At 35.5% G+C, this 12,418-nt stretch overlaps 1 protein-coding gene across 1 annotated transcript in view; it reads left to right on the top strand.

Moving 5' to 3' along the window:
* Fnip1 (folliculin interacting protein 1) overlaps nt 1-12,418 on the top strand; it is a 141,769-nt gene that overhangs the window by 53,164 nt on the left and 76,187 nt on the right. Inside the window, exon 2 of the mRNA XM_004629439.2 lies at nt 11,582-11,708. Within this exon, the coding sequence (XP_004629496.1) occupies nt 11,582-11,708 (127 nt within the window). The remainder of the gene's footprint in view (nt 1-11,581; nt 11,709-12,418) is intronic.

The following is a 12,418-nucleotide window of genomic DNA, read 5'->3' as shown; positions in this document are numbered from 1 at the left end:
CTTCTGGGAAGTTACCCACAATATAGGACACAGGGAATAGCTGGGTCAAGTGGGACCTCTAGTTGTAGTTTTTTGAGGAATCTCCACACTTATTTCCACAGTGGTTGGACTAATCTACACTCCCACCAATGGTGGAGAAGGGTTCTTCCCCCCCCACACACACCCTCTCCAGCATTTGTTACTGGTTGATTTCTTGATAATAGTCATTCTTTCTGGGTGAGATGGAATCTCAGTGTTTTGTTTGAGTTAGGGTTTTTTTGTTTGTTTGTTTTTTGTTTTTTTGATACTAGAGGTAGAACTCAGGACCTTGACCTTGCCAGGGAGACTCTTATGCCACAGACCTATATACCCAACTCTCAGTGTTCTTTTTTTCTTCAATTTTTTTTCATTCATTCATTCATTCATTCATTCATTCATTTGGTACAGGTTCTCACTACACAGCTCAGATTCATAGTGCTTCTTCTGTCTGAGGCTCCCCACTGCTGGAATTACAGACGTGTGCCACCACGCCTGGGTTCAGCCGGCACAACACACAGGATTTTGGGGCAGCATGACATGCAGTACTAGGGATTGAACCTGGGTCCTTGTGATTGCCAGGCAGATGCTTAGACTGCCAAGCTGTCTACCCAGTCCTGTTAGTGTTGTTTTAATTTGCTTCTGTTGGATGACCAGTGATGTTGAACATTTTTAAATATATTTGCTGTTTGTATTTCATCATATAAGAAGTATGTATTCATCTCAGATGCCCATTTTTGGATTGGTCTTTGAATTTGGGTGGAGTCTGCTTTTTTTAAATTGATCTTTTTGAGAAGAGTCTCATCATGCAATTCAGGCTGACCTTGAACTCACTTTGTAGCAGGCTGGTCTCCAGCTTGCAGAATCCTCTTGCCTCACCCTCTTAAGTGCTGGGATTACAGGTGTGTACCACCACACCCAGTCATATATATATATATATATATATATATATATATATATATATATATATATATATATATTCGTTCATCCTTCTATCCTTTCGAAAGAAGTCCTTTGCTTGAGGGATAACTGGCTAAAATTCTTTCCCACTCTGTGGGTTGGCTTCTTACTCTGCTGGTGATTTTTTTTTGTGTGATGATATGATCTCAGTTGTTTATTCTTGGTAGTATTTTCCATGCGGTGTGGGTTTTGTTCATGAAGTCTCTCCCTATACCTATGTTTTCAAGATTTCTACCTATTTTTCTCTTCCAGTGGATTTAGCTTTTTTGTTTAATATTTAGATCTTTAATCCATTTAAAATCTTCCATGCTTTGAATGTTTCCCAAAATTCATGCTGTAATTTAATCATCAGTGTGATAAATTACCTCCTGTTGTCCCCAAAAAAAATCACACAAAAGAGGTGCGACCCATTCTTTTACAAGCACCTCCACCAAAAGAGTACTTTTGGAGATGATGAAGTTAAGTAGAGGGAGCCTTCAAAAATGCAAATAATGGCCTTAAAAAAGAGCTGCAAGTAGGCTGCTATCCTCCCCTTTTCCTTTCCATAGGTCCTTTCCTGGGGGGATCCAGAGCTCAAGAAATCATCTTGACAGTACAAACTGTGTCTTCACCAAATACCAAAAATTGCAGTGCTTTGATTTTGGCCTTCCCTGCTTCCACAACTGTGAACACAAAATTTATCTGATGACCAAAAAAAAAAGAAATCTATATCTATACACACACATATGGTTTGTGTGTGTATGTGCACACACCCATGCATGTGTGTGTACCAGTTCCCCAAAATAAATGTAATTATTGTGTATCACAAACATGCATCAATAAAACAGCAGAAGTTGGTTTTCCTGCTCTGTATTAGATGCTAGGATAGTACATAGTTTCCAAAATACTTAGGTTTTCTCTTGGTCAGACATTTATAGTGGAAGAGGTAGAAGAATGAAAACATCTGTAAAAATCTCAAGTCTCTACAGTGAAATAAAAAAGCAAGATGTAACTTGTGAAAATATAGGACTGAATAGATGAAACCTTTTGCAAAAATAGATTTTGTTGTGAGTGACAAGTTTCTTAAATGTTCCAGTCCCTTATGGTCCTCTTGCTAATAGCCTTTTTTTTTTTCCCCCCATTTCAGCATGGAAAGGGTTTTGAGACTTGTTCTATTACCTGATAATATTGTGGCTGCAGACAACTATGGTTCATTGCTATTATTAATGTGAGTTAGCACTTGTGCATAACTGGAGGTTTTTTGTTTTAAGGGATTTTGAAAAGTTAGGAACTGCTTAAAGAAATAGAATTCCCGTGGTGTACAGCTTAACTAAAGATGTTATTTACAGATGTGTTAAACCTGAATTACCACTCTCTACTAGTCACACATTTGGTGATCTGTTTGCTTTAAATACATGAAAAATTAAAAATTAAGCTGTTAACCATTCTCATTTTTTGAAAATTTATATAAATTATATTTCGGTGGGGCCGGGGAGATGGTTCAGTAGAATAAAGCACTTCCCTGGCAAGCGCAAGGGCCTGAGTTCAATCCCCGGTTCCACACACACACACAATAAAAATAATAAATTATATTTTGGTTATTAGAAAATGTCTTGAGAATCTTTTAGGCAGATATTGTTATTTTTAAAATATGTAATTTTTAATATGTATTAGTCTTTAGTGTATGTACATCTTATGATTTTGTAATTTACTGCTTTTAATCGATATGTTGAGGTAGAAACATTTGCTGTTGGTATATGGAAAGCAGTGTGGTTTTGCATTTATGTTCCATGGATGTATTTATAAATAAAATTTATGTATTTATTTTAATAACAAATTTTTTTTTCTGCCAAATTACCAAGGTTTGGTTTTGTTTTGTTTTGTTTTGTTTTGTTTTGTTTTGTTGGGGTTTTTTTGGCAGTACTGGGGATTGAACTCAGAACCCTGCGCTTGCCAGGCAAGGACTTATTCTACTGAGCTAACTCCCCGGCCCTATAAAATTTAAATAGTTGGTGTCGTATTAGTGAATTGATCATAATCCAATTATTTTTATAGTTATTGTTCTTTATCGTTACTGGCATGAAACTGAATTTATCTGGTATTAGTCAAAGTTCTGTTATAATCTTTATCTCTTCTATCTTCTCCCTATAGTACTTAGTCTGTGATTAACCGTTTGTCAATTTGGGAGAAATTTTCAGTGTTTAAAAATCAGTTTGAATTATGGAAAGCAAAATTGGTACAGTATGGTGACTTTCACCAATGATCATACTTGCTTAATAACATCTCTTTAAAACAATTCTTTAATGTGTGACTCATGGTAAAAATGCAAAGTCTGTACCCATTAGGAAACTAGGTAGCTTTTCTGCTGCATGGGAACTACTTGAATAAACAGTACAATTAACCTAGCCTTCCCTATATTAATCTTTACCTTTCTTTCGTTACTCATCAAAAGATCACATTTTTTAAGAAAATCAGTGGACAGACATAATGTGCTTTAGGCATTTGTTTTGATGTTTTGTGAGGAATTAAACATGTGGTAACGTTTTATTTTTAGCCTAAGGTAAAAATGCATTCCTTTATCATTGTTTTGCAGCTATGTTTTACTGAAAAAGGATGAATGTCTGTTGTAAAACCAGAAAGTTAAAATGGTATGTGAAGTAAACCAAGACTATATACCAGTGGTGACAAACCTGTGACACACATATCATTTTTCTTTAAGACAAAGGATGTTAATGTATGAATTGTTTTTCCTAACCTAGAACCACAGTATTCAGGTTTTATTGCTGTGTTGGCACCTTATGATAAACAGGTTGGTTTAGGTTGCAGTTTGGATACTCATCTTTAGAAGGTTCACCTTCACTGCTGCATACTTTAGTTTCAAGAGTCACTTTTCTAAACTGTCCAGTTAATAGATTTCTTTAAAGCAGAATCTGCCTATAAGATCTTTGAAAGAAAACTTTGATCATGTACAGAAATTATTTGTCCAGTTGGCTGTGTTGCTTTTGAATTCTGATGGTGGCCCATTCTTGGTATATTGATCTTATATTGGAAAAGCTTTTTACCTGGTTCTTACAGTCTTATTTATCATCTCTTTTTTACTCTTCCTTTTTCTCATGCCTTCATCTCCCTTCACCAAAGTCAGAATGTTTTTCAGTTCCTGGTGTGTGTATGGGGTGGTCCCTAATTCTGCATGCTGTGCTTTTGAAACTACATGCTTTTGAAGCTTGACTTCTGTTTCATGCATCAGCATAAGATTTAATGGTTTTTTAGAGCTGGTCTGCATCATCTTGCATTGTTTATATTTCAGTGAGAAATAACAATGTGTAAAGGTCATGAAAAAACACTAATAATGTTAGTTAAATAGTTGGTATTTTACCAATAATGTATGAACAAACTAAACTTTCAGGTTTGATTAGCATATTGTATAGTATTTGATGCTATGTAGAAGAACTGTATGGATAATCAAAGGCAAGTAGGGCTAAAAGAGACAGTGCATAAGTGCATGAGATTCAATTTTATGATTGTTGAAGCAGAAGACTTGATCAAATGGGAAAAAAGCGAAATATTTAGGTATTTTCTTTGAGGGTGATAATTGACGTATTAATAAGGTATTTAACCCAGTATTTCTCAACCATTTTTTTTCCCACACTGTCATTCCCCAAGGAGCCTTTTTATCTCCGTTTTTCTAATTCCTCATGTGCCCTGCCCATTTACTTCACTTACTATCGGTTTTCCCTTTCTGGGCCCTCACAAGAATCATTATGCCTTCCCAGAAGCCACTTTACCCATTTCAGGAATGCATGATTTAGCCCTGTTTTACTAGTCAGTGATATATATTAATCAAGTTTACATGGTCCTTTGAGCTGTAGTATTATGCAAAAGAGTTGTCTATTCTAGAATGTTTATTTTCTGTTAGGATTCTTTGTGTCAAAAAACATGGAAGCAAATAAGCTGAAATAAACTATAAATAACATCTGTGTAGAGTCTTAAAATAGTTTGTGGCACTTTGCTGAACACAGTAGCTTAATACTAAAGAATGTTTTGCTGTAGAAGGATACGTAATTTTTGTGAATGTTGGTGGTGTTTATCACTGTTAATGATTTAAGTTAGATAGGTCTTCCAGTTCAGTTTTAATAAAAAGGGACAACTCAGTGGAAAGCACATTGGATTAGGTATGAGAACACTTTCGTTCTGGTATAGTGAAGTAATCATTCTAAACAAGTTGAATACTGAACCCAAGTGAATTCCAGTGAAGATAGCACATGGATAGAAGGGACAAGAAAAAAAAGTTAGGTCTCTCCAATATGGTAACGTTAGGTAGGTCATATTTGTTTTTCAATACTTCTTCCATTTCTTTCACTTGGTGAAGTGAATAAATTTCAGATAACCATTTAAAATTATTTGCTTATTAAAGGAGCTTGTTTGGATTTGTTATTTTATATATTCTCATGTATTTCAAATACTTTATTAGGCACTTTTTGTAGTAAGTTTATTAGTTGGTTTCATGTTTCTATAGATTTTAGAATGTGTAGCTTCTTTCCTTACTAGGTAAAGAGAATCAGGGCTTTATCAGCAGTGACTCTCCATTTCAGATATGCTCTTAATAAACACACAAGGCTTGCCTGATGACTTTTGACCTGCATTGCTTATTGTTTTGAACGGTAACTCTAGGGGTGTTTCTTCCAAACCAAACAGCTTTACAAAGATTACTATTTAAGTATGAGTCTGTGTTATTTTTAATCTCTATTTTACCAATTCCTCTCTTGTTTGGAAACATTTCAGAGTCTTAAGCGCCTGTAGGTAGTGATCCTTTTTCATATTCTACATTTTCCTTCTCTATTTAAGAATACCTGGGCTGCCTTTTCTCTATACTATTTAGAATGCCTTCCTTGTGTCTGTCTCTCTGTCTGTCTCTCTCTCTCTGTCTCTCTCTCTTTGTCTCTCTCTCTCTCTGTCTCTCTCTCTCTCTCTGTCTCTCTCTTTTCTTTCTTTCTGTATTTAGTACAGGGTCTACAGGATCTCACTACACAGGTTGAACTTGTAGTGTTCCTCCTGTTTTCAGCCTCTCAAGTCGCGTGTCACCATGCCCAATCTTGTGTGCTCATGTTCTTTACTTTTTCCTTTTTCTTTTTTTTTTTTTTCTGTGGTACTGGGGGTTGAACTCGGGACCCCGTGCTTGCCAGGCAAGCACTTATTCTGCTGAGCTATATCTCCGGCCCTGTGCTCACTTTCTTCACAGTTTCTCCATCTTTCTTTGCATTGAAGAGCTATAATTTCTCTTTTTGTCCTTTGAGTAAAGGATGTTTACTTTTCCATACGTTATCCATCATTCGGCGTAGTAAATTGGCACATCATTTTTGATGGCAGCCTGTTTTCTTATCTCATGAAAACCTCTTCATCTTGGGCTTGTGACAGTATACCATACCTTGCTGCATTTTGTTGTTGGTCAACTTGTACCAGATAGTTCCCTAGAATTTTCTTAAGACCTTCAACACCCAGCTGGTAGTCTTTCTTCTCATCTCACTTTATATCATCGTGGAAAACCCACACATTTTATTCTGGCTGACCAATTCCTTCTTTTGTCTTCTACCTTGGTGTATATTTCTTTGATTATGCTTTAACCCTGGTCATTATTAACTGAATCTGCTCATTCTGAGATTTTCTAATCTAACTTCATATCATTCAAGCTCATTCCTTTTTTTTTTTAACCAGGATCTTGCTTAATTGCCTAGATTGGGCTTGAACTTTCAATCCTCCTGCCTCAGTCTCCCAAACTGCAGGAATTAAAGGTGTGCAGTGCCACATGCAGCTTCAAACTTACCTTCACTGAGACCACTTTTTGTATTTTCACCCTTTTGTTTCTTCAGTCAGGTCCATTTGGCCGTATTTCCTCAGCTAGTAAGTCCTTTTTGCTTCTTGTTCTTTCATTTTAATTGCTCAGAAATTATCCTATTAAACTCATCATCTGTCTTTGTCCTTCCCACGTTGAGAATCTTCTGTAGTACTACAGAAAAGTCCTATTCCAGATTTAAGGTTTTCAATTCAGCTGGGTCCTCAGTGTGGCTTAAGTAACTTCTCCTTTTCTTAGGTTAACACTTTTCCTCATTTGATAATTTTGCAAGGTTCTCTGTCTGTCTTTCTTTGTTTCTGTCTTTATGTCTGTCTTTGATGATTGAATTCACTGAGGATTGAATCCAGTGTCTTCACAAAGAAATCTATATCCTGTTTAAATTTTGAGAAGTGTTTCACCCAGTCATTAAGTGGCCTGACTAGCCCTAAATTTGGCAGCCTGCTGAGATTATAGGCATGTGCCATCATTCCTGCCTTTATAAAACTTTTATAACTCAAACTCTGGATCCCATTTTGACTCACCAACTTCACATATGCTTATAAATATGCTTGACTTCTATTATTTTTCAGAAGAGATGATCAAATGTAAATGCTCAGTTTCATTTCTTCTATCTTCAAATTCATCTTCAACAATTTTAACTTTTAGGTAATTTGTCTTGCCTCATTAAGTATATTCTGCATTTCATTAGGGGCACTGCTCTCCTCTGGGATTTTAATTCAACAGTTCTCTCTAGTTACCTTGATCTCTTAGCAATTCCTTCTCCTCAGTTTAGAAATATATACCTTAAAAATATTTTTTTCTTATATATTCCTTTACATTTTGTTTACACAGGTATTTGTCCTTTGTGAGAAAACCTCTTAATAGCCTTACCTCATCTACCTGTCTAATGTGATTGTGTTGGTTGTACAGATAAGCTCAGTTTCTTCCTCCCTTTAAAGGGCTCTCTTTTCAAAACTGCTGTTTCCCTGGTCAGGTTCATGGTCATGCTATTCCTGTGTTTTCCTTTCACAGAGCTCTTTAGACCTCCAGATATTCACTATCTTATTTTTTCAACTCTTTTCAATCCCTTCTCTCTCTCTGACACTCTTTTAGCAAGAGTACCAAAACCACCAAGTTACTAAATTTAAGGAACACCTTATAGTCAGTTGTTCTGCAGTGTGTGGTGCTGTGCACTGTTACTTTCTTCTTCCTTGACTTACCTAACTTTGTAACAGCATTTTACCTTGACCTTTCCCTCTCTGGTGTTCTGTCTTTCCTGATCTTCTGTAGTTCTTCACTTACATTCTGTGTCCTTAAAATATCAGTGTGTTAACAAGGTGTGGTATTCCATAACTGTAATCATGATAAACTGGGAGTTGGAGGTCAGAGGATCACAGGTTTCAACCCTGCCTGAGCAGTTTAGCAATTTAGACTTAGTCTCAAAAAATAAAAGGGCTGAGGATATAACTCAGTACAAAGGCCCTGGGTTCAATCACTGATACACACGCGTGCACCCCCCATACACACACACACCACCATCACCACATTGGTTCTTCACTTTTTTTTTAAGTTCATGTTTTCCCTTTCTAAAGTATACAATTCAGTGGACCTTAAAGTACTGTACATTCAGTACCTATGTTATTATATGACCATCACCACTATGTAATTCCACAATATTTCATCACCCCCATACAAGGTATAGTCTGATACACAGTGTAGACTCACACACTACAAAAGAAACCCTCTAAACATTGCAGTCTCACTATAGATTTAGCTCTTCTGGATGGTTTGGAGAAATGGAATCATACAATCTTTGGTTTTTTTGTTTCTGTCTTCTATTTTGTACAGTGTTTACAAGGTTCATCCCTATTTTAAGTTATATCTTTTTTTATGGCCAAAGAGTCCCATTGTGTGCATTTTGTTTAATGTTTTATCAGTTGATAAAAATGCTTTTTAAGTTTTTAAAGTGTAGGCCTGTATATAGGGGTGTGCATTTTCAGGTTGTGGAATATGATGGTTCAGTTAATTCACTCATGAAATTTTTAGTGCCTGTGCTGCCTTTATTTGAGTTTTATAGACTTAACTCATTTACATGAGTTAACTCTCTTAACTCATTTGTGTGAGATGGAGGATTCAAAGATAAGCTTTGTCCTCAGAGAGCTTCGTTCTGATGGAAGCAACAGACATTTAAATAAATTCCTGAGTAGTGTGAGGAAGATGGAATTATAAGATAAATGTAATTTCAGAATTCAGCAGCTAACTCTGCTTAGATGAATCAGTTTAAACTTCACAGAGGATTAACATTTCAACTAGATGTTTAAGAAGAAATGAACATTTGCCAAGCAGGTTAAGGATGTTTCTGATGGAAGAAACAGTTTGTACGAAGGCATGGAACTGTGAAATAGCCTGATTTGAAGCAGCATGTTTGGACAGCTCTGACATCACTGTGATGATATCCTGGATCATATGAAGTGATTCTGAAAAAGGCAAATGTGGCTCAAACTGATGAGCTTAATGTCTAAGCAATGGAATTTGAATAGAGATTTGGATGAGCAGGATGGTGTCATTACTCCTCGGAGGTCTTACTGTGACCCTCTACACCAAATTCTTTGGCATAAGTGTGCACACAATCAATATGTTCTTTATTAATAACAAAATATGTCAATTTTTACAATTCCTTTTCTGTCTTTCCTTGAAAGTTAATTTTGTTTCTATTCTTTACTCCTTAGAACTGTGCTTGCTGTGATGAATAATGATTTGTCTCTGAAACTGGCACATACTTTTCAGTGGCTGTCATGGTATTTCTTCTTCTCTAAAATGTTCCTTATTGGCTACCATGAGACCACATTCATGATTTTCATCCTATTTTGGTCTTTTATAGTTTCCTTCGCATAACATGAAAGATGGTTCTCCAAAAGCAGTTCAGTATGATCCAAATCAGTGTAGTCTAAAGAGAATCTCTACTTTAGCTTGAGTGTTTAAGGTAGAATCTAATCATTTTTTCACATGGTTGCTAAGGATTAGAGAAGTGATTAAAATTGTATTTTGACAAGATTATAGGATGAAGATACTTGCCAGTTCTAGCTGGTATCACATGCATTGATAGAGTTAAGGTTCTGTTAAGAAAATTAAAGAACCCAATCATGAGCTGTACCTGACTTGACCATTCAGTCTGATATAACGAACAACTAGTAGGTCTTGGCAGGTCAGGTCTGATTTTGTGTTTTGGTTTTTTTTGTTTTGTTTTGTTTTTGTTTTTTCAGAACCAGGGATTGAACTCAGGCCCTTGCGCTTGCCAGGCAAACGTGTATTCCACTCAGCCATCTCCCCGGCCCCTTGATTTTGTCTTAAAAGAAAAACATACATATATATATATATGTATATATATGTATACATATGTATATGTATATGTATATATGTATATATGTATATATGTATGTATGTGTATATATATGGTTTTCTAAGGTAATTTTACCAATTTTTATCCACACCAGCACTGTGACTTTCTATCATGCTGGTTGTTTCTCACTTTTTAAAAAAACCTTGTTAGAAGACTAGGAATATAGCTCAGCAGTGCAGTGCCTGCCTGGCAAGGGTGAGGTTTTTGAGTTCGATTCTGAGTAGCAGAAAAATAAGTAAAAGTATGTTAGTTTCTTGTAAGTTTTTTGCTGTTATTTAAACTATAAAGCCTTCTATTTTCAGATTTACCCATTAAAGAACTATTTTAAAATATGAATTAATCTAATTATCTCATCTTAAGTTCATGCCATGAAATCAATTTGTATTTTTATTCTCTTAAATGTATTTACTTGTGCTTACTGAGTTTATTTTTATATTCATAGGGGATAGTTATAATTTAAGTATACTAAATGGTAGTTGTCATTTTAAAAGCAAAAACGAATTTTTGTCAATAGGGGAGAAACTGATCAAAAGAAAAAAAACTGTTGGGAGAAAGCGGCAAAGAAGGAAGGGTAAAGGAAAAAAAAATGCATGCACAAGACAGTTAAGATAGGTATACAACTGGGTTTTTTTAGTTCATTGAGGGAAAAGTTCTGTGCTAGTCATTTTCTGAGCAATGCTTCATGCCTGTATGCTATACAATGAGCAATTACTGTGAATATAACAAATGCACAATGTGTTACCCTCCTACTAGCCTGTTTTAAAATTGTTTTATTGTTATTTCTTGCTTTTTTTCTGTTTTAAAAAAAGAGCTTTGGTTTTGCTTTTCATCCCTACATAGTGCCTTTTTGGAGACAAGGTCTCACTGTATTCTTCAGGCTGGCTTTGAATGCACTGTGTAACCCAGGCTGGCCTCTGATAGTGATCCTCCTGCCTCAGCCTACCAAGTGCTGGAATTCCAGACATGCACCACCACACCTGTCTTCTGGTTTTGTTTTGTTTTGTTTTGTTTTGTTTTGTTTTGTTTTGTTTGTAGTACTGGGGACCAAACTTGGGACCTTGTGCTTGCCAGTCAAGCACTTATACTTCTGAGCTATATCCCCAGCCCATTTGTTTGTTTGTTTGAGACAGAGTTTCCCTATGTAGTTCAGGCTTGTACTCACTGTGTAGTCCAAGCAGGTTTGAATTTGGGGCAATCCTCTTGCCTCAACTTCCTGAGTGATGGGATTATAGGCATGTACCACCAAGCCCAGTTTTCAATGGTGATAGTTTATTTTTTAAATTCTGCTATCTGTTCCTTACTAATAATATAACTTATGGTTCTGTTATAGAAGTATATTTATAAGAATATATATGGAATGTTTAATAAAGTTAACTAATGGATCTTTTTGTTTCAAGTTGGCCTTTGTCAGAGTTTGATCCAAGCCAGATTCGACTAATTGTGTATCAAGACTGTGAAAGACGAGGAAGAAATGTGTTATTTGACTCCAGTGTTAAGAGAAAACATGAGGATACATCAGTATCGGTAAGAATCATTTTTAAGTTTTTAAAAAACATTTATGTTGAGCATTTTAATAATTAATAGAATTTGAATTGTAATTTTTGTGAGTATAAAAGTTGTTTAAAATTTATAGTCCTTATTTTAAGATTAAAGAAAAATACTTGCTTTGTCTAGGCAAGCATTATTTTAGTTTGACAATTATTTCCTTATATGATTGCAAGATATGACCAGAATTACTGGCAGCCTTACAAAGAATCTGGTCTAAACCACTCATTTTGAACTTATAGAAAGTGAAACTAGAGAGATGAAATTATTTCCCTGAAGGTACAAAGCAAGTTAGGTCTCTAACCTTTAGAGCATCATATTTTCTCCTTAAAGGGGAGGTAAGGATTTAGTGTTAATTTTCAGTGCCATATTTTAAAGTATGTTGTGAAAGACTTTGCAGTAGTTCATGTACATTCACTTGATTGGTCATGAAAACAGGCAGTGCTGCTATCATTTTATACACTCAGGCCTGCTATATAAACAGAAACAGTTTCTTTGAAAACTTACGTAGCCAAAAAAAAAAAACAACTTACATAGCCAAATCAGCTAAGTGATTTTATCACATTACTTTTCTTAGGTTTTTTTTTTTTTTTTTGGAACCAGGGGTTGAACTTGTGCTTGCGAGGGAAGTGCTTATTCCACTGAGCCATCTCCCCGGCCCCCTATACCTACTTTATTTATTTATTTAA

The sequence above is a fragment of the Octodon degus genome, unplaced genomic scaffold (genome assembly GCF_000260255.1).
Source record: "Octodon degus isolate 3935 unplaced genomic scaffold, OctDeg1.0 scaffold00029, whole genome shotgun sequence".
Classification (NCBI taxonomy): Eukaryota; Metazoa; Chordata; class Mammalia; order Rodentia; family Octodontidae; genus Octodon; species Octodon degus.
This window is presented reverse-complemented; position numbering and strand designations above follow the sequence as displayed.